Source organism: Lepeophtheirus salmonis, chromosome 8, assembly GCF_016086655.4.
Source record: "Lepeophtheirus salmonis chromosome 8, UVic_Lsal_1.4, whole genome shotgun sequence".
NCBI classification, from domain to species: Eukaryota; Metazoa; Arthropoda; class Copepoda; order Siphonostomatoida; family Caligidae; genus Lepeophtheirus; species Lepeophtheirus salmonis.
The window spans coordinates 31294047-31317514 of NC_052138.2; the positions used below are offsets into that span (position 1 = coordinate 31294047).

Genomic DNA, 23468 nt, shown 5'->3' on the forward strand with positions numbered 1-23468 from the left:
AGATTACTGATCAAACAGGAAGAGTTTCAAAAGAAAAAAAAATTGAATAAATTAAAAAGATGGCAATGGACTTGCTGACTTAACAGCATAAAACATTTAAAAGTGCATTGAAAACGAAAAATAAAATAAACATACCTGACCATAAATTATATTGGGGATATGGGAAATCCATAATGTTCCTTCATCTCAATACCCTACACCTTTTTTTTTTTGCATTTCAATTTGCGACGGTTTTTATAGGATAAGAAGTCAATATATGGAAAAATACCCAGTGGGCTATAATTTGCTGACCAATAAAAGAGTAAAGTATGGATTGTTTATGGGCCCATAAAATAAAAAGATACCTCCTTAAATATGTGCCTAAATATATATCTATTATCTACATAGTTTAAGTTTCCCAAAAGTTATAAATAGTAACAATATAAATCTTTGTACAAAACGATAAAATTCCAAAATCACATTGTGAACGAATATCATGATAATTATTTATGACTAAAATATGTTCAGATCCAAAGTTTGAAGAGTTGAAATGATCACTGCCTCTTTTCCTCTTTAAACTATAAATTTATGGATGTAGATATACAAAGTGTGTTCAAAAAGTTAGGTGGCTTTTCTAATTTCGCAGGCATGGTACATTTAATATGCTGGATTTTTTGATTTTTGATGAACATATAAATACCTTTTCAAATATATGTATGATATGTTTATTTTGTTTGTAAGAGACATAACAGTTCGAATTATTTTGTGTGTTGAGGGATTTTTTTTTTTTTACTATTGAAAAACATGGATCAAAGAATTTGCATCAAATTTTGTGTAAAAAATGAAATTAAGTCCTCCAAAACATTTGAAATGTTGAGAATGGCGTACGGTGAAACTGTTCTCAGTAAAAAAATGTTTACGAGTGGTACAAACTATTCCAAGATGAGTGGGAAAATGCCAATGACGAGCCTCGCTCTGGACGCACAGGCACGTTTTGAAAACCGTCGAATCACTATCGGAGAAGTTTGTGAGGATATTGAAATTTCGGTTGACTCTTAACATAAACTTTTGTTTCGAACGTGTTGGGTTGACAAACCTTTGACTTCTTGGATTGTCTTTTAAAAAAAAATTTAAATAAAGAAATGAGAACAATGATAATTTCAAATTGAATACTCCTACGTAGTAATGGACCGGGTTCAGATAAATACATTTTGTTTGATGCTGTTATCAGATGATTTTATTTGAACTATTGCAGGGAGATATTTTTAATATACGTATAGATATGTAAACTTAAAAAATCTGACTGTATTTCAAAATCCCCCCCCCCAAAAAAAAGTGTCTAACTTCACTCCAGTAGCAACTGACCGTGAAATAAACGCTAATAATACACAAATATACAGTATATTTTGTCAGCTATCGATTTTTCTGCTTCTTTTCAAACTTATCAGTGTTCTGAACATTGTTGACTGTTAAATTAGCTCCTTTTAAGTAATGAACAATTCCTAAGAGTTCCATAGTTTGGAAGAATTGACAAACTACCAACTGATTTTCCCTTTTTTTTCTGTTTACTTTTGTAATAAAGGTAACAACATGATGTATAGGGTGGTCCATTGAAATTCAAGAATTAATTAAGGGTGAGTGATTGAAATTAATTCATATTTCGATACATTAAAGCATACATAATTAGTTACAAAAAAAAAAAAAAACCTGAGCTACTAACTTACGTACAAGTCGAGAAAATGATACTTGAACGTGATCGACGAATTTGCATTTGTGCACTCCAAGCAGTTAGGAGTAGACCAACGTCTACGACATCAGCAAGCCGGAACATTGGAGAGGAATAAGAGCTCTGTCAAAAAGGCCAAACTGGATCTGGAGGAGGGAAAAAAGAGTTTTAGTCAATCTCATCAAGTCCATGAGGGCCCATGCAAGAGATCTCTGGGGTTCACACCAGACTATCTATAGAGCTTGTGAGGTTAGAGAGGCTATTTTTCACACCAGCAATGAAAGAACCCCATCTCCTCCGTTGGAATACTTTTTTGATTGAGTCTCTTGAACTCTTTTTTGACACTCTTGGCCCCTGTACAACCCTGATGTCGACCCCTTATATACTTTTGGGTGCATGTCGAGGGGATGACCTGCAGTGTCCGTCATCCAAACACCGAGGCCCTCAAAGCTACTGTCAGCCAGTACTGGGACTGCATGACAGAGAACTACATCTGCAGTAGTTGCCAGGCGTTCCACGGCCACCTGGAAGCCATCATTGCAGCTAAAGGTAGCTACATTAATTATTAAAAGAGCTTGTACACACACTTATTTATAGTATAAATGTTGTTGAAATTGTGATCTGCAAGTATGTTGAAAAAAAGAAACTGAAAATTAACGTAGTCACCTTACAATTTGAATAATGGTAGGGGGATGAGCGTACCTTCCATTAAATTAGCTGCCAGTAGCTATTATTTGAAGGAAATAAAAACAAGCGTCACTTCGTATCTAGCAATGATATAGCCAGGATTTACAGGGATATCAATCCTTAATTCTACTTCGAGTGCAATAAGGACTTACACTTATATCTTCAAAACAATTCCTCAGTGTTACTCTCTGACTTTCATATACTAGTGATTACTTTTTACTTAAATGTTCTCTCTTCAAGAATAATGATAACAGCCTTGGAAATTAATAAAAAAATCAACATTTATACAGGTGGCAATCTTATCAGATTATTTTCATCCATGATACATACACTTAACTTACTAATGTAAAGTAGATGTTTCAAAGGAGGAGGAAAGTTTCCATCATATTTTCATAATGACTACAATAAATAAAGATAGATCCCTGCATAGGTAGGTAGATGTTGCTACCTGCCTTGAAGTTTCATGCATCTCAATAAAAGAAAGAGCTTCGATAGTATAGTTGAAGCATTTCATTTCTCATAAAACTACACCACAAACTACATAATATTATTATATACATTCAATTCCATCTATGAGAATCATGACTAAATAAGAATACTAATTGTATAGAGAGCCACCTCACAACAGCGTAAACTATAATGCATATATCCCCAAGTAATAACGCCATATAATAATGAGACAATATGAAAATAATATGTAAGTTGACATGAGTTATAGTTTTGCAAGGAACGTTCTTAGTTACATACATACACAATAATAAATACAGAGATTACAGTCTTCTCATTCCTAAAAAAACCCATTAGTAGACTCAATATAAATAGATTTAAAATGTCATGGTCTTAGAAGTTGTTGTAACTATAGTACATATAAGTATAATATTTGATCGTTGTTGTGAATATATTATGAGTTGATGATATGTTGTTTAATAATGATTTATTCACACACTTAAATATAAAAGTTTGCGTAAGTAATACAATAATGTTAAAAACACGCAGCCTTTCAATTGGCACTAGATACTTTTGTCTTAAACTATTTTGCTTTAAGACATCTTGCCTTAAAAGATAATAAATAATTTTCGATTTATACCCCCAAATTTCAATAGCTAAATACTATCGAAATTTATATATGTAATGAGTGCAAACCAGAGACAAAATAGTTTATAAAATTATTATTAAAGTTAAGAAATAGGATAATGATTCGAACAGAAGAATTATTAATCACTTCTTCGTTAGTAATTATGATTAGACATGATGGTTTATTTATTTTAGAAAAGATTCATGAATTAAAAAAACAGGCATAATTTGAAGCATGAACATAATTCTAACGGAAAACAACCATTCACAAGGGTGTCCGCAGGATTATATTTTACGAGGGTCTTGGTTATTGGATTTAAAAAACATAATAATTTTTCATGGAAAAAAATTAGAAAGAGATATTTTTTGAAAAAAAAAAAAAAAAATCTACAGCTTACACAAAAAATTAAATTTCAAATATTAAACTTTTGAAAAAAAATTCAAAAACGCACAGTATTAACAAAAAATTTCTAAAACCCACAGCAATTCACAGAAAATTAAAAAAAAATTCAAGTATTAAAACTTTATAACAAAAAATTCAAGATTTAATTTTACTATTCCTTGCAAAATTTAATTTTTTAATTTTTTTTCAAAAGTTCACAGTTGTCTACTAAATATTAACTTTTTTTGGGAAAAAAATAAATTTTATATATTAAATTTTTGAAAAAAAATTCCAAAATCTACAGCTGTTAACTAAAAAGTAATTTTTTTGGAAAAAAAAATCAAATATTTTATTTTGCTATTCCTACAAACATTAAATTTTTTGAATTTTTATTTCTAAAATTGAAAAAAATTCCAAAAATTAAATTTTATATGTGAAATTTTTAGGAAAAAAATTTCAAAAATCCACAGCTGTTTACTAAAAATTTTAAGAGATTTTTTTAAATCCATAGTTATTTACAAAAAAATTATAATTTTTGGAAAAAAAAATTAAAATTAAATTTTCTTATAAAAAGCAAAAAGTTATTAATTTGGGGAGGGCTGCAGACCTTCCAGCCCACCCTCTGCGGACGTTCCTAATATATCGTGTTTTATAGTAATTCACATTACATATTTGATTTAAAAAATCAAAGGGAATATCAATTTCAACCAAAAATAAACATTAATGACGTATAAACCTTATTGATTTATATTTTAAGGGGAAATATCCTCGACGCAAAAAGGTTTAAAGGTGAAAAACTTTAAGACAAAATGTCCTGAAGCTAATAGTTTCAGGCGAAAGCACTGCCCACCCTTTCAATTATAATAATGCATGAATTAATCATTAAACTAGTATATTAGTTATTAAGTGTCAATGAACGCACAAACTTTTTAAAATAAATTAGTCAATCATTACCCAAGAAATCATCAGTCTTAGTTACTGTTTTTCATGAGCACACTCACACGTAGTTACTAAATGCTTAATTTTTCCCTCCTCAAGGGTGAAATAATAATAATATCAGCTCAAGACTTATTTTTCAAAATAGGATTTGATTTACTTTAGCCCGTTGATAAACCTAATCAAAAGTTTTAAATGCTGAACGTCTGCGAAATTTTGTATAAAATTATATACATTTATGACGCTGGATTGTATTTTTCCTAGAGTCTAGTATCTAAACTCAAAAATGACTTATTTCAGCATATATAGATACAAATATACTTAGCTCTATATTAGGTAGGGCGGAAAAATACATTCGTATTTCCTGCTTTTGTATAGGGGGGAGTGTATACTAAAAAACTTTTTTGACAGTATTGTACCTGGCCACTTCAGTCGTGAATTATCATGCATCATGTATGAATGTTTCAAGAGAAGAAATTTGCCATATTTTACATTTTACTATCTGCAAGGGAAACACGCGTCGAAAGCGACCAAGAAAATTTGCTATGTATATGGGGCCAATACATTTGGGGTTCGTGTTGCATAACAGTGGTTCTAGCGATCCCCCTCCCCCCCCCTACTCAATTCTGCCCTCTACTGTAAAATACTCAACTATTTGAAGCTGGCGGTTGAACAAAAGAGACTAGAATTGGTGAATAAGATACAACAAGACATCATCAAAACAACGCCAGGCCGGATACATCTTTGATGAAGCACCAGAAGCTCTGGGAGGTCGGATGGGATGTTTTTATTCATCCACCCTAAAGTCTGGACCTGGCATCAAGTGACTACCACATGTTCCTGTCTATAAGCAATGCACTTGGGGGTAGAAAAAATTGGTTGTATGAGTTTTTTGCCAATTGGGGCCAGGGCTTATATGATAAGGATATTATTAAATCGAATTCTCTTTGGCAGCAAGTTAAAGAAGAAAACGGGGAATACTTGGTTTAAATCAGATTCTAATAAAGCATTGAAATAAAACAAAATATGTAATTACTTTTTCCTTAACCTATTATTTCAAATATTTAATAATATTGCCACCAGTTGGTCCCATATAATCAAATAAAAGTCGTTTATATAGTAATTGTTTTTACATTACCGGGCCGTGCAAAATTATTTACCGATGATGTAAATATACTTTTTAAGAGGTTGTGTGGCAACCAATCTGATTGTTTCGTATTTTTACTGTTAAAATAAACAAAAATCCTTCCTGTGAGAGCGTAACAACTTCCACACGTGAGACCATGTCCAATCAGGAAACAAAGAGGATCGAAATTGCAGCCCTCCTCCGAGCGGGAGTGCCTCATAACAACATTAAGGAACAGGTTGGGGCCTCGTTGAAGACAATTTACAACGTTTCCAAGCGCTTGGAGGCTGGGAGTGATCTCAAGCATTCCCCTGGGGCTGGCAGGAAGCCCACTGTCTCAACAAGGCAAGTAAAGACAGTGTTCAAGAGGACTCCCAACAGGTCCATTGCCGACATGGTCAGAAAGATGGGAACGCCGAGATCAACTGTTTCAAGGGCATTGAAAAGGGCTGGAGGAAAGTCCCTGAGGCGTACTGAACGCTCTCTGCTAACTGAACGTCAGCGACAAGTCAGACTTGAGCGTGCCAGAAAATCTTGAATGATATCAAGAGCTCATCTGGACGCATCATCATTTTTTCAGATGAGAAAACTTTTACGGTCGATCCTGTTTTCAACAGGCAAAATGACCGTGTTGTGAGCTTTGGAGATGTTTGGAGATCCAACGGGAAGGCCATGAAGCCGGTATGGTTCCCCACTGGCTCAGATTAACAGCAGAGGATTATGTGAAGATTCTGGCGTCCAAGGTCCTTCCGTGGATCAAATCCATAGTCGGCAACTCTCCTTGGGCTTTCAACAAGATGGAGGACCCGCCCACGCTTCCAAGAAAGCTCAGGAGTGGCTCAAGGACAACATGAACTTTTGGCCCAAGGACTACTGGCCCCTCAGAGCCCAGATCTGAACCCACTAGACTTCTCTATCTAGGCGCACGTGGAGACCAAGGCCTGCAAAAAACGACACAAGAACATAAATGCCTTAAAGGCTGCTGTCAACAAGGCCTGGGCCTCCATGGACTCCGATTACATCCAGCAAGTCTGTCGCAGCTTCAGACGTCGCCTGACCAGTGTCATTGAGTCAAATGGTGGCTACATTGATTAAATTTGATCACAAACTATTTTATAATTCTAAAAATGTATGAATAATTGTTTCTCAAGTCATTCGAAATGTCATTATTGTCCGCGATATGTTCTGAACAAAAATCGGTATATAATTCTGCACGGCCTGGTATTCATTTCCTGATGTATTTCTTCCTAAGGGTCCCCTTTTCAACAAGGAATCCTCAAAGCCATTGGATAATTTTTTTGGGAGGTAACGAAACTTTGCTTTAATATTTGGGACTAGAAAAAACATTTCTATGAATATGGTCAACCAAATGTAGACGGGAAGGCCAATTGGCTAATGAAGCTTTCACAACTGCATTAGCCTTATCATAAGGTCCAATAATATTTAAAATATGTACCATCCTAATAAATAGCAAAAAATGCAAAATTTCAAATAATGAGTGACTCATAAACTTAGTAGGCCACTGGGCTTCATACCAGTTTAGTTTTTCCATTAAAGCTGTCCTGCATTCACCTATAATTGAAGCCCTTGAGCTCAACAATGTAAGCTCTGCTAGAAATGACATCTATATCAATAAAGAAAAGGTTATCTGTATGCTTGTATGAAAAACAGTCACTGTGTATATATATACACATAATTTCCATCGTTACACATTAAATACGAAGAGTGTCACCAAGGATTTACAGGAGAGTTATCTTATAGGATAGATAACTCCAGGCTATGCCAAGTGCTCCCGTAAGTAAATACAAATAAAATATTTGGTGCAGTTATATACTGCAAGATTTAAAAAAATGCTATAGGGCTCCACAGGGCTCCGAGCTCTAAGTAAGGCTAGTCGAATAGATCAGAAACTTCCATTTTTCAATATTATACACAATATGGATTTTGTGAACATAAATACTAGTGTTGAGACTCGGTCCAACACCTAATTTTTTTTTCGGTTCGTTTTTTTTGTATTCCAATTTGGTCCAATTTTTCAGTCCATATCGCAGTCTCAGATGTGGACCAATTATTTTTCGGTCCCACTTTGTAGACCAATTTTGATTCGTTCACACTTTATTGAACGATTTATTTCTGGTCTCAATTTGTGGACCGAATTTTTTTTTGGTCTCGTATATAATGAGTACAATTTTTTTTCTAAATCTCAAAAGTTCTATAACTAATATTGTATATATATAAGATATGGCGGGATCAAAATTAATTCGAGCTATCCCTGTTTAAACTTTCTATAACGTCATGTTATAAACAATTTATCTGTAAAATCGGCCCAGACCTATATTTTTGGGGAACCGAACTAGACCGAATTTTTCCTTTTGACTGATCTAGACCGAATTTTTATATGAGACCAATCGAGACCGAGCTATTTTTTTTTTTTTTTTTTGCACTGAACTAATTCAGTACAACAAAAAATGTATCGGTCTCAGACCGGTCTAGGATTCCCAGACCGAAACCCAACACTAATAAATAGATAAATAATATGCAGTAGAACCCCCAATTAAATTGAAGTCCATATAAGGGCTCTCCATTGTGCCAGAAAGTTTTTCTTCTTGTATAACACGTGAAAAAAATATTTATATTTCCATAATTTAACTTATATTAAATAGGATATTTAAAATGTACCCATCACAAAGTTTTTTCTTCCATTCTTTATTTTCAAAGCAGTTTATTTATAATAAGATGTAACATGAGGGGGAAGTGATATACATTTTACGTCATGTACAAGTTGCTATCAAACAATCAATGAAGCCTTTTAAATAGAAATGGTTTATTCCTAAATATGCAATGATTGGCTTTTCAATAGATGGTTTATATAAATAATTATTAATGATGAGATATAACTGATTGATAAATAGAGTGTGTCCCTGTGAATCTTGAAGGAATTTTCCGAAGCTCAAGACAATCCAGATTAAGTACAAGTAGTAAGACAATTAGACTTATTATATATAGGTATTTTAATATTATCTCAAAGTGGCCACCTTTCAGGGGCGTCCACAAGATTGAAAAAAATCCACAGCTGTTCAAAAAAAAGTTCCACAAATTAAATTTCATATATTAAATTTTTTGAAAAAAAAAATCCAATATTAAATTTTCTACCCCCTTCCGAAGCCCCTGCCTTTGGCTTCCAACATGGTCTCGATCCTAGGCCTGAAGCCCTTGGAGATCTACTACAAATAATCCTACGTCATGTCGCCCACTCCTTCTCCACGTTAGCCTTTAGGGTGTTTACATTGGATGTGGAACAGGTTTTCCTCTAAATGGCACCCCTGATCCCATAGTAAAGAGGGTTGTAGTCTGGTAATGACAAATGACCAGGGCCAGAAATTCGCCAAGTTGGTTTTACAACATATCTTATTTGTTGTTTTTTTTTTTTGCCTTGTGGTTTCTCTCAAGGTTCTTGTTGGTGTCTTTCAGCTTTTAACTCTTAACAATGAGACCTTTGGAGAAGGGGATCATGAAAGAGATATCGTCATAACTCATTCCTGCGTCAAGAAGTACTGACTTACCATTTCTTTTGGCCTCCATCTCAGTTGTCCTTGGTATGATGAAGAAATCTGTATTAATAGAATTGTTTGTTTTTTCTCTAACAGAAGATTTTCTAGAAAAACATGGGCAAGAATATTTGTAAGTCAATGAAACTTTTCCAGAGTTTCATTCACGATTGTGTGATATTTTTTCGAATAAAAATCCAACTATATTTTCATGTACATTTCCAAAAATTAAATTTTTTGGAAAAATAATTCAAAAATCTACAGTTGTTCATAAAAAAATACTGAAAATTAATTTGGAATATTTAATTTGTGTGAATAAAATTTCAAAAATCCAAAATCATTTTAAAAAAATCAATAGCTGTTCACAAAAAATTTGAAAAATAATATTAAATTTTTGTAAAAAAATTATAATATTAAATTTTCTTGTAATAAGCAAAATTTCTTTAATTTGGGGGTGTCTACAGCCCCTTCAGCCTACCCCCTGCAGACAGTGCCGAAACTACGAAGAGCATACGAGGTCCAAGTTCTACCAAAACAATCCTTGTTACCCCAACTGAAATATAAACATAATTTAAAGTTTATTCTACTATAATTGGTAAATTTTGACTACATTCTAAATTCTTGTGCATAACAATAATTTATTTTTAAATTTGCCCTCCTATTAAAAAGAATAAAAAAGTCATCTCAAGTTAGTCAACCTGCAAAGACAAGTCCTAGTCACGGCCCAGGTCCCTCCTAAATTTCGGAGTAATGTTTGGTAAATAAAGTGACTGTTGTTTTAATTAAGTAAGACCTTATCCGACCAATAAATTGGAACTAAAACGCAACATATATCTCACTAACACTTAAATCTACACAGTATTGTGTTGTCAGCTGTAAAATTTTCTGCTTCTTCCCTCCTTAACAGTGTTCTAAATGTAGATTGAATGGATTTGAAATATCTCTTGTTATGGTCCTTAGGGCCTTAATTCAACAGCAGGAAATTTAGATTTGATTTTGGCGTCAGTTGTCGTTGTTTTTGTTTCTTTTCCACTAATCAGTGTTCTGAATATTGATTATTTGAATTTGTTTTATCTCTTGTTAAGCTGTGAACAATTGTGAAAATTATTAGATAATAGTTCCATACTTGAAGGAGGAATGGGTATACTAATCACAACTCACAGGCATTTCTCTCTTTCTGTTTGAAGGAAAGATTGCAAGATACGTGATCAGCGTTGATTGAATTAATTATAATTATCTCTTGTTAAGGTCCTCTAAACAATTATTATTGAATGAAATAATATATCCATTGTTGGGAAGAGGAATTGACGAAGTAATACCCATTGATGTTGGTCCTTTCCTCCTGTTTCTTATTTGTGAGAAAAAAAAGGCTGTGAGGCAGAATCAAAGTGATATGGTCGTGAACTACAATTGAAACAAAATTTGACCTCATCCAGATCCTGAACAAATGATGGTAATAGCAAAATAATTTTCAATATAATTTCCATGGACATCAATTACTGCCCCAATTCAATCACGGAGTAAAAACCATTTAACTTCCTTAGGAATTGCATAAATAGTCCCACAGTTGGTAATATTTATTTTTCAGTTAATTCATGGTTTTAGCAAAAGTAGATCTTTTTATTATACAAAGTTTTAAATTAAAAAATTGCATTATCTGGCCTTGCTTCCATTTTTCTATGCGTTTACTTTTTCAAGGAATGGGTCCTTAATGACAAAATTTCAGAATTTTAAAACTGCATTAAGCAGAGAAGTACCATTTGAAACCCTTGGCATTTCTGAAAGTTTATCCAATTCTAACTCTTAAACGTCAATATTTGTATTGATATGAACTTATGAAGTAAAAACAATCCTAACCATTTTACTGCATAATTAAAAATTTTAATATTCCATAAACAATCCAAGGTTGGTTCCAATGATTAGATCTGGACCAAACGCACCAATTTAAAATTCTTGAATAACGAGGGTTCTGATGACATCAATAACTCTTACATAATTAATTCTGGAGCTGTTTGCGTTCCAATAATTGCAAATTAGAAAACACTACTTGATGAGTGATCGTGTTTCTTCATCTTGACAACTAACTAAAAATGAAAAATATGAAAACAGACATTGAAGGGGGAAACATGGTCATGATACACTCATACAGGATCGGGAAATTTGTTCCAATTGTAGTGCACGACCCTGTATATCATGTAGTAATAAAACTCACAATAGAACATTGTCACAGAATTGCATCATATGTAAAGGATACTCCATATTGGGGACTCAGAATTGATATTTTTACTAAATAAAACGGACAATTTTTCAATAAACCTTGATAAAACTCCATCAAATGGCTTGATTATTTAAAAAACTTAACAATTACATTCAATTGTATTTGATATCACTGATAAAAAGGAATCTGTTTTGATAATTTCTAAAAATTGTTAGATTTGTAGTAATTTTTTTTTTTGATCGATTAGGTACGAGAACGATGTAATAACATATTTGATATTACATTTTAGCCTAAGATACATAATAAAACTAGGTAATAGGAAAATAAAATGTTTATAGACAGTAAAGTTTAAGTTCTTCTATTGATGAGTCCCATTTTGTCATCCAATAGTTCATTATTACATATTCATGAAAAAAGGGTTTTCAAGGTTATAAAATTTGCCCATTTTGGCTCCCAAAATGACCAATATCAACAATGCTGACGTCACGTATAAACGCATTATAAAAAATATTTTGCTTAATGGTTCTGTGACGTAGCAAAGTGACTTTAGAAGATTTCCTTGGCTACGAGAAAACGCCCTATAGTTCAACAATAAAAAACATTTTTTTTATACACGACTTTATTTAAATATTACTTATTTACAAGTGAAAAAAAAATATGATAATAATTCAAATATGTAAGAAGGAAAGAGAGACACAATACAAAAGAAAGAAAATTGAGATCTAAAGCAGAGATTTATCTAGAATATTATATTTGTTCAAAGTAAGTGTTGTTTTTTAGTAAGTAGGTTTTGATAATCACCCTTTTTTTCAACTAAATAGAATTTTGCAAAAGAAAAAAAAAGTATTTAAAGCTAATTCTTAAGTAAAATTGAAGAGTGGAGGAAATAAGATTTTTAATTGAATCTGCTTTCTAGAAGAGTAAAGACTCTTTTTCTTCTCCATTTCTTCCTCATCTTTATAAAAAGAAGATAATTCACGCAATTTACAAGTTGTAATAATTATAATATGATATATAAAAAATCATTGGCGAATAATACAGTATTTTACGAAAATTAGTTGTTGAATGATAAAAAAATTTGTATGTAATTAATTTTTCGTAATTTTCTCCCCTTTCATGTTGTGATTCCTTGTTTGTTTGTCAAACAAGAGTATAAAACTCCTTGATGAATGTGCGCGACCCTCTTTAATGTACGCGTAAACGTGAATTCTAATAACTAACTCATGAAGTGCTCAAAATATCAGTCTTTTGTAGATAGTACATAAATTAAGAAATAATTAATTAGAGAAGGGGCAATGAGCGCATTCGGCGATTACTCCACTCCTTCTCTTGATTTTTTTGCGCGCTTGGAAATGCGACATTTTCACATCTCTAACATAATACATCCAGAAGGAACCTATTTAATTCCTTGTATTTTGGGCCAAACTTTAGGATTGATGAAATAGTTGGAAATTTGTATAGAAATAAAACATTTTGGCAGTTTTGAAAAGTGATTATTCATGATCATCAATGTTTTTGACGGTTGTTTGAAGAGGAGGGCACGCACACAGCCTTCAGATAGTTTATGAATGTTGATCAAGGAGCAATTATAGTTATAATTATACATGTGTAATTGAAAGGGACGAACGAAAAATAGACATTATGTAGCATATGGTTCTCTGTAGGAATCAAACGTAAGACAGTTTTTTCTCCCATTTACTCCTTCTACTTTTAAAGAGTCTTCACCTTGGCTAGAAGATCGCCCACGAAAACCTATGGGATGAGAAATATATAATTTTTATTTGTCAGATCCATTAATTTGAATACTGAGAAAGGACTAACTATGTACGAGTATATTTAGCCAGGTCCTCAAGGGGATCAGTAGCCTTTTTCCCCCCTGTAATTTCTGAAGCCTCCCTTAAATTTTTATCATACATATCAGGGGGCGTCCGAAGGAAATTGGCTGGAGGGGCTGCTGTAAACTTAACCGATTTGTTCTTTTTACTAGGATATGTAATATTTGAAATTTAATTTTTTCAATTTTTTCCAAAAAAATTAAATTTTCTATGAATAGCTGTGTATCTTTTAATTTTTTCCCCGAAAAATTTAATTTATAGTGAAAAGCTGAGGATTTTTGATTTAATTTTCTATGAATAGCTATGTATTTTTGAAATTTTTCTCCAAAAAATTTAATTCATAGTGAAAAGCTGTGGATTTTTGAATTTTTTTTGCAAAAATATAATATTTGAAAATTTAATTTTTTCGATTTAAAAAAAAAATATATGTATTGTTTGAAATTTAATTTTTCAAATTTTCTCCTAAAAAATTAAATTATCTATGAATAGCTATGTATTTTTCAAAAAAATTTCTAACAAAATTAACTTTTTTTGTGAAAAACTGTGGATTTGTGAAGTTTTTTGTGAATAGCACTGGATTTTTGATTTTTTTTCAAAAAAATGTAATATTTGAAACTTTTTTCCATAAAATGTAATTTTCAAATTTTTTCCAAAAAATTCCAATTCCCCCCCAAAAAAAAAAAATTATATATTATCCTGCGCACACCCCTGATGTATGTATTTTATACATGATAAAGTGACCTTAATAGTCGTAACCTTGTAAGTATATAGTTATATATGACGATGGAAAAAGGCCTCCATGTCCTTGGAATGAAAATATATACTCTTGTTCCTAATGAAGATTGAGGAGGAGTGCTTATTTCCAGATACCATAAAAAAAGTCTAAATATTTTAATCAAATTTAAAAAAAAAATCCATTCCTTCCTATATTCTACATACATAAATTAGAGTACATATTACAAAGTACTCTAACATAAAATACTAAATATTGCAGCAGAGAACCAAGTTAACTTAGGAGTTGCTGCAATATTTTATCACTCGTCCAACCTACCTAAAATATACCCATAGTACATAGTTAATCCCATTTAAGAGCACTACTTACATTAACCGTTTCTCGAGACGCTTTGGCTTTAATTAGAAGATTCTAGTAGAATTTAAGAGAAAAGTACATTTTAGTATATGGACATTAGTTAATAAATATGTAAACATGGGCTTTCAAATCTCACACGATTGGCGTGACACTCACGCATTTCTATCGAATCTCACGCTACACATTGAATTTCTCACGCATTTCATATACATGGATAAATTTGTAAAAAATATGACCTAAAACGATGATGATACTTTATGCAGTTGCAGTATAAGAAGTATTTTTATTTTTCAGAGCTGTTATAATTATTCTCCTGATGGCTCAAGAGGGAGCATCAAAGTGCATGGACTCGTGGATCCAGGATTTGTTAGGGAGTAAGTGCGAGCCTTTGTTAGACTCGGTGTAGAATTGAAAAATCGACATTGGAGACATTTAATTATGTATATGTCTTTGCTAAATATGGAATGGGATTTGAATTTATTTCTTTGTTCACGCTCTAATCTAATAAAATGTCATGGCAGCGAAGCGATAGTGGAACCGGAACGATTAGGCCCCTCTACTTTTTTTATTTTTTATAATTATCGCAAAAGGATATTTGTTTTATAAAAAAATGGTATAAAATGATAGACACATGGAATAATCACGAATGGAGCTTAGCTTGTTTTTCTGGGTTTTTTTTACCCTCATGATGGATGTAGTAGAAAATGAAGTTGACTCATATTTTTCCTTTTTTTCAAACCATCACTCCTTTCATATTATCCTTATGGAGGATGCGTGAGTATTCCATTTCTCTAGAATTCCATGAAAAAAGACTTCAAAAAACTCTTCCAAAAATTTTAGTTAAAATTGACGTTATTTGTCAAATTTGGCATTTATAAAAAAAAATCAAAATTGTCAAACAAAGTCTCTTCTCAAACTAAAGAAAAATCCCAGCCACGACCCCCTCAAATAATGTACATTCTATAATTTGGCTTCCCGACTTGCAAAATGCATTTTGGAGCCGGTGTTCTCCTACCAAATATTGTTTAAATTGTCTGTGTTAATTTTCGTTTTCTTTACCTAACGGGAGGTCATATTTTTTTACAATTCTATACATATATTTTCTCCCTACTTACTTGAAATAAACAAAATCAAAACTATATAGATTTTGATAATTGAGAATTCTTGTATGAGAGTAAAATTAGTACCCAATTTAGAACCACAATGTTCCAAAAATGAAAGTTACATACCCTTGTCGTAAAGGTCTAAAATAAGCAACAGGTGCATGTAATAAAAACTCACATGTTATTGTTGAAGATTTTATCTGAAGTCAATTAATCATTTGTCAGTACTCAGGGGTGTCTGCGGGGTGGGCTGGAGGGGCTGCACCCCCCTCAAATTAAGGAAATTTGCTTTTTACTAAAAAACTTAATATTTGAAATTCAATTTAATTTCTCTAATTTTTTGTGAATAGCTGTGGATTTTTGTAATTTTTCCCTAAAAATTTTATAATTGAAATTTTTTATCAGAAAATTAAATTTTATGTGAACAACTGTAGATTTTATCATTTCAATACGAAAAGATGTAGATTTTTGAATTTTTTTTTCAAAAAATTTAATATTTGAAATCAAATTTTTTCCACAAAATTTTATTTCTAGGATTTTTTCTACAAAAATTCAACCCCCCAACAAAAGGACACCCGTGGTACTTATTTCAAAACTTAAAAGCCTTTTAAAATGACGTCATAGGACTGAAAAATTCCCAAAACACGATTAAAAATCTCACATCAAAATTATTTAAGAACTTGAAAGGCCCATAGATAAGTACAACTTACAAAAATGTACTCCCGTCGTTCCATCTCATCATCCATATCCAAGACCTCATCCAGATCAATCTCAACTTCATCCTATTTCATGGAAGAAAGAATAAATAAATAAAATTATAGTGTAAAGTAAAGAGATTGATGGAAGATATGAGAATAATATAAATACGTATTTATCAATCTATCATGTATGTATTTTTCAGTTATTTACCATCAAGATATGTATGTAATCACATAGCATGCAGGGAACCATTAGATAAGCCTTCCTTCTCTTGATATTTATTTGGATATATACATATATATAATAACAATAAATTATGTATAATACATAAAATAGTTCCTTCAAAAAAAATGATATGATATCAATTGTATCTTAATAAATTCAACGACAATAAAATATTCTCTCCAAGTATATAACATATGTACCTTGAACAACAATGAATCCAATATAGTATAAGATAACATCGGATTAAAAGAAGAAGGAGGTAGAGCAATGGATATTGTATATTATATTATACATAATTTATCTAATGAAGGATATAATTACTAGGAATGTCCCCGGACCAAAATATTGACGTCCAGTCCGGTCTCCTCCGAAAAGTAGTTCAATAATAAAAATGGAATTTGCTAAATGACGTGTATTACAGAGGACTTGGATTTGTATATTAAATTATATCAATCAATGGCCTTTGTTTAGAATTCCTCTCATTGATAAAATCATCAATTCAATGTATATAATAATTAATAACTACTCTTTAAGTACTAATCAACGGTTAGCAACAAGAAGAATATAGAGAGCCATGGGTAGTGTTGGGCCCCACCTTTCAGTCTATTTGTTTTTATCAGTCCAATCTTTTTTACCGTTCAATGGTATTACGGGCCGATACGTCGATCATTTAGTCCTACGGTCATATATATCTTTTTATTTTCTTCATTCCTAGTTAGGATTAAATAATATACATAAAAATAAAGAAAAAAATGAATGATAGCTAGAAATTCTAGCCACAAATATCCTACTTTAAGCTTCAAGTGTCTTGTCTCTTTGAGAGAGGTTATGTTGAACAGCTAAAAGGACTAATTAACTACGTCATTTCAGCTGTTATATGTACCATAAAAGACCGATTAGGACTGGCACATTTTATTAGTACAAAACGAACAGTAGTCTTATTAGACGGATTCAACTCTAACCATGGATTTTTTGACTTTTTTCTTTCCCTTTGAATGGTCGAGGTTGAGAGTGGATACAAAAACTAGTCGCTATTAGACATGTAATTTGCTACATAGCGTCATTATCAATCAATCTTCACCATCTATAATCCATGGCTCTCAAGTCTCATGTAATTGGCGTGAAACTTAGGGATTTTTCAATCAATCTCACGCCATATATTTCATTTATCATGCATCTGTATCATTTTTGAAAAATTCAAAATGGCTGATTTCTATACATGATGTTTTTTAAAGGGGGAAAAAGATATGAAACTATCAACACATTTCATTAAATGTTTTATCTAATAAGTCAAGATTAAAAGTTGGTATCCATGGTTTTTCATTTGTCAGAACTTGTTTAAAAAATTGAGAGGACGGAAATATGACGTCAAGTAATATGATTCAAAATTTGAGAAATTATAAGGGTAATAAGTACTTTAATAGGGTCTAAATTAAAAATATTGGCAAACTATTCTTGCACATCAAACCTACTTTAGGTTTTATAAAAACTAATTCAATTGGCACAGGAGGGGCGTTCGCAGGATTATATATATGTATTTTTCTTGGTTTTTTTTTTTTCAAAATTAACTTTTTGCAGATAAATTTTAAAAATCAATAACTATTCACAGAAAATTAAATTTTTTGAAAAAAAAATTCCAAAATTTTATTTCAAATATTAAATTTTAAAAATCCACAGACATTCAGGAAAAAAATTCGCAAATGAAATTGAAAATATTAAATTTTCTAGTAAAGAAAACAAAAATTCTTTAATTTCCTTAATTGTGATGGTTTTTTGAATTATTTTGAAATAAAATTTCAGAATTAAACTTTTTAGAGATTAATTTCAAAAATCAATAATTATTCACAGAAAATTAAATTTTTGAAAATTATAGTTCAAATATTAAATTTCGAAGCCATTTACATAAAAATACATTTGTTCAAAAATAATTTGAAATATAAAATTTTTTTTAAATTCAAAAATTAAATTATTTGGATAAAAAATTTGAAAATTAAATTGAAAATATTAAATTTTCTAGTAAAGAAAACAAAAATTCTTTAATTTCCTTAATTGTGATGGTTTTTTGAAATAAAATTTCAGAAGTAAACTTTTTGGAGATTAATTTCAAAAATCAATAACTATTCACAGAAAATTAAATTTTTTGGAAATTATAGTTCAAATATTAAATTTCGAAGCAATTTAAATAAAAATACACTTTTCCGAAAAGAATTTGAAATATAAATTTTTTTTTTTTAAATTAAAAAAAAAAAAAAATTAAAAAAAAATTAAATTTTTGGAAATTAAATTGAAAATATTAAATTTTCTAGTAAAAAACCAAAAAAATTCTTAATTTTGGGATGAACTACAGCTCCTCCAGCCACAACCTGGGAACACCCTGCACTGGTATACTTTACTATGATTTTAGTGAACATGATAACTTGTAGAGGGCGTTTTTCATGGACAACATACAAGTCTCATAGTAAGGAATGATACAGCCCTAATTATTTAAATCCCTTCAAATACAATTGATTTACAATTAAAAATACTCACCATTCCATAGAGTTCCTGGAGCTTATCATACATCCACATTTCAACTCTCAGTCTTTTCCGAATGAGAGCCATTTGATGGGCTCCGTACTTTGCAGTAAGGAATTTCTCTCGCTTCTTTTCCTCTACTGCAGTCGTAGTACCAAAGTTGACATGTTTGTTAGGTGTGGACGGTGGTGCATCTGAGGAGGATAGTCGAGAAGGCGTGGAGGAAACTCCATTGGTGGTCCCATTGTCTATTGATGAAGGAGGATAAGGGGATCTATGTGCGGGCACACCAACTTCCATTGTGGATATTGTATTAGGACTCTGTAAATAGAAGAGTATATTTGAAATAACTGACTCGAGGTGGGTAAATAAATGTCTACAAATATGGACATGTATATTCATATTCAAAATATGATGAGCTACATATTATGTATATACAGATGCTGGTCAAAGAGAGTTCAAATCAACCTTGAGACTTATATAATAATAACAGTAGAAGGGGGTATTATAATTAATAGTGATGGGACGATTAAATATTTAATTTCCTTGCAAAATCATTTCTTTTTGAAATTTGTCTACAAAAAATTTAATATTTGAAAATAGCTAGGAATTTTTTTCAAAATTTTTGTATTTTTTGGGGAACAACAGTTAATTTTTGTATTTTTTTCAAATTTTTTTTTTTTTTTTATAAATGCTTTGATTTTTGAAATTTTTTCCCCAAAAATTTAATTTTTGAGAATAGTCATGGGTTTTTGAATTTTACCTCCAAAAATATTGACTTTTGTGAGTAGTTATGGATCAAAAAGTTTCAATATATTATCGTAAATGAGAAATTTGTTCAATATAATTTTAGAAATTTTGTTTCAAACATTTTTATATTTGAAATATAATTTTTGAAATTTTTTCCCAAAAAATTTAATTTATTTCAAAAAAATTCCAAATACATAGTCCCACAGTAAAATATAATTATGTGGATACCCCTGATAGCAAAATGGTATTTTTTAACTATTGTTTAAAATATTAAAGAATAGCTAATTTTGACTAGAATTCCATCGGAATATTTTTTTGAATCGTCCCATATCTAATAATTACACGAGCAAATATTTATTTCTGAAATGAGTTCTATGATTATAATAAATTTAAATTTTTTTAAATTATAAATTCATTTTTTGCCCCACACGTCTACTACTGATATGTACACAATATTATTGATTTAGACTCCACAAGTCTTTATACATTTTTTTATATTTATGTTCTTAACATAAAAACAATCTTGTACAAAAAAACAAAAAAATAACAAATATGGCGCATCTATTGTTAATAGAAGAGTCAGTAGTTAGGGGATTTTAGGTTTTGATAGGGATCCTAAAACAGTTTTGGGGAATCCTTTTATTTTCCATGAACAAAAGTGGTTTCCATATTGAATGGCTACATCCTAACTCTATAATAATAAATCAGCAAAGTAAGATAAGTACTGCACTTTCTATCCCTTGGCGTTAGAATATTTTAGAGGACCTCTTCTTCATATGTCAGAAGAGTACACAGGGGGAAAGGCTGGAGAGGGAGGACCCCTTCCCCAAAAAAAGGAATTTGTTCTTTTGACTATAATTTTTGTTTTGGTCAGGATAAAAAAAAATTCCGCGGAAATTAGGTGTAAAAAATTTATTTTTTGAAAGATTTATTTTCTTAAAAAAGGTAATTAATTCAAATTAAGCAACAGATCACAAATTTAATATATATATATATTTTTTTTCAAATAAATTTAATTTTTTGTAAATAGCTATGGATTTTTGAAATATTTTTATCAAAACATTTTTTTTTTTTTTTGAATAGCTATGGATTTTGGGAATTTTTTGTCAAAAAATTAATTTTTCAATTTTTGGTCCGTATAATTTAATCTTTCAACTTTTTTTTTGAAAAATATTTCATTTTCTTTGAATAACTATGCGCTTTTGAAATTTTTTTGTGAAAAAATTCAATATTTGATATTTTTTGAGAAAAAATTTAATTTTTGAATTTTTTTTCCAAAAAACAAAACCATACACATATAATCTCCGTCCGTGCTACAATTAATTAACGGAATGGAGGAGATGGTACAACAACAATGGAACTGAAGAATCACGACGGGTAATTGGCTAGTGACAACGGCGTCAAGTCATCCAGAAAAGTCATAGAGGCCTTTATAGCAAAAATTCAGACAGTCATGTAAACGGCAAGTAACTAATAAAAAGGCAACAATGAGGGGATGAAAAGATGGTCAAAAGAGCAACGATGGAGTTTTTTGGTGAGAATGGAATACGAAAAAAAAAAAAAAAAGAAGATAATTTGTCCTGCCAATATATGACATATTTGGGTACATTAGAGGTTTCCTATTTTCGGGATGAGATAACCAAGAGTGTTAACTATTGTTGAAAATCTTAATTTGATTCCGATATGGTCTTTTAAGCATATAATCTATCAATCTTTATTTTTTTTTATTGTGACAATTATTTTTTTTTATACTTTAAGTGCAATTTGTAACGCCTCCAAACGGAGATATTACGAGGATTCTTCTTAGGGTGGATGGGGAAGGGGCTTTTTGACAAAATATTGTTTATTTATACGAGCAAAATTTGACATATGTAAATATTTTTTTAAAGCGTATTTGCTGAATAACTTTTTTTAACAAAGAAAATGTCATAATTTGAAAGAAGATTTTTTTTTTAAATAGTAAATTTGAATATTATGGACTTCAAATTTTTAGAAAATACAATAATAATTGACAAAAAACATCGTATTTTCGACAAATTTGACCACAAGATTTTAGTGTGGGGGGAGTAGCCCTATCCATAGTATTCATGGGCTTGTCATCAACAAAGGTTTAGCCGGATAAATTTGTATTAAAATGAACAATAATTTACTAAAGATTACAAAAGTAATCCATATTCAATTTTGAGAAAAGTTATTCTAGTGTGCTTTTTGTTGATGGGCCACATATTTGGTAATACGTTCAAGCAAGGGGGGAAAACTCATCATACTATCTAATATAAAGTAGTTGGTGTTAATTGCCTTTATATTTTTGCAATTGGCGTTCCACAAAAAACTCATTTAAAAAAACAAAGAAAAAATAATTATTTTCCTTTCCACACAATGTGTCACTACTCAAAGTAATGAATGACCTAACGGACAAACAAACAACTAGCAAATGCATCCTGATTATGACGTATACATAAAATATCAGATAACATTATTTATATAGACAAATAAACCTACAATCTCAAGACTATTTTCCACAACGACTTTCAATAATCTTGATAGGAAAGGAGGAAGAGTAATGGAATTTCCTCAATTGTATATGGAATGTTTGCTTTTTGCTGGAAAAATAAATATTTGAAATTTAATTTTTCAATTTTTTCCCCAAAAAAAATTTCATATTTAAATTTTTTTTTCATAAAATCTCCCGATTTTGACAGAATGTGATATAAAATTTTGGATACCCACTTTAGTTTATTTCATAAAATCCATATTTGCTGACCTTTGGTTTCTTTATATGTAGAATCATATTTCCCCACCCTTACTTACAACAGCTGTGGATCCACTGCGTTATGTAAAATGCACTCCACCGATATACGAGTGAGTCGATTAAATCGACCACCTATAAGCAGTTTTAGATTAATTGGTAATCACACTATTTTGTCAATTATTATTACGAATATATCATTTCCCTAAAAAACCATACAATTTCTACAAAAAAAAAAAAATTCTTCTCTCCGAGAAGAAAGATATTTAAAGATAATTGTATATCACCTACTTATTGGTAACCTAAACATGGCCCGTGCATTCATTTCTGAAAGTTTTTTTCACATTTCACTAATATTTTTATTCTGATATAGTCACCATAAATTTAAGGTATATATGAAGTCACATTTAATAGGGCATGAACAAACTAAAAAATATATCTTATCCCCAAGGTACTATGCCAGTCTGTAGTTCTTTGTTTAAAAATATGGCGCATGTTGAGAAGAACTTTTACAACGCCCCCTATGTGATTAACATACACCTATATTTTATGTTTAGTAATATTATCATTTAAGAGAGTTTCACTATTTTCCCGTAAGGCGGCGCCACTCTCTGAAGCTTAGTTTACAAACTAATATAAGTAAACTATTAGTGTCATCTATTGGGGAAAAAATCTTTGAATTGGTACTATGTAGAAGTACGTCATAGGTTAAGCGTACACTATTGTATATTGAGATTGGTCATAATGGTGGTATTTGGAGATCTTGATCCTATTTTCTCTGTTGTTACACACTAGAAGTAGGGACTCGCGACTCGACTTGATTTCGA

At 30.9% G+C, this 23468-nt stretch overlaps 1 protein-coding gene across 2 annotated transcripts in view; it reads right to left on the minus strand.

Annotated features, from left to right (window-relative positions):
* Window positions 1-13233: 13233 nt before the first annotated feature.
* Window positions 13234-23468, minus strand: part of LOC121122633 (protein phosphatase 1 regulatory subunit 14C) — a 47195-nt gene continuing 36960 nt past the window's right edge. For both annotated transcript variants that reach the window (XM_040717666.2, XM_040717667.2), the window contains exons 2-5: window positions 19158-19463; window positions 16415-16486; window positions 14614-14655; window positions 13234-13428 (exon numbers count right to left, since the gene is read on the minus strand). In XM_040717666.2, coding sequence (XP_040573600.1) covers window positions 13387-13428; window positions 14614-14655; window positions 16415-16486; window positions 19158-19463 — 462 coding nt within the window. In that variant the 3' untranslated portion in view covers window positions 13234-13386. The remainder of the gene's footprint in view (window positions 13429-14613; window positions 14656-16414; window positions 16487-19157; window positions 19464-23468) is intronic.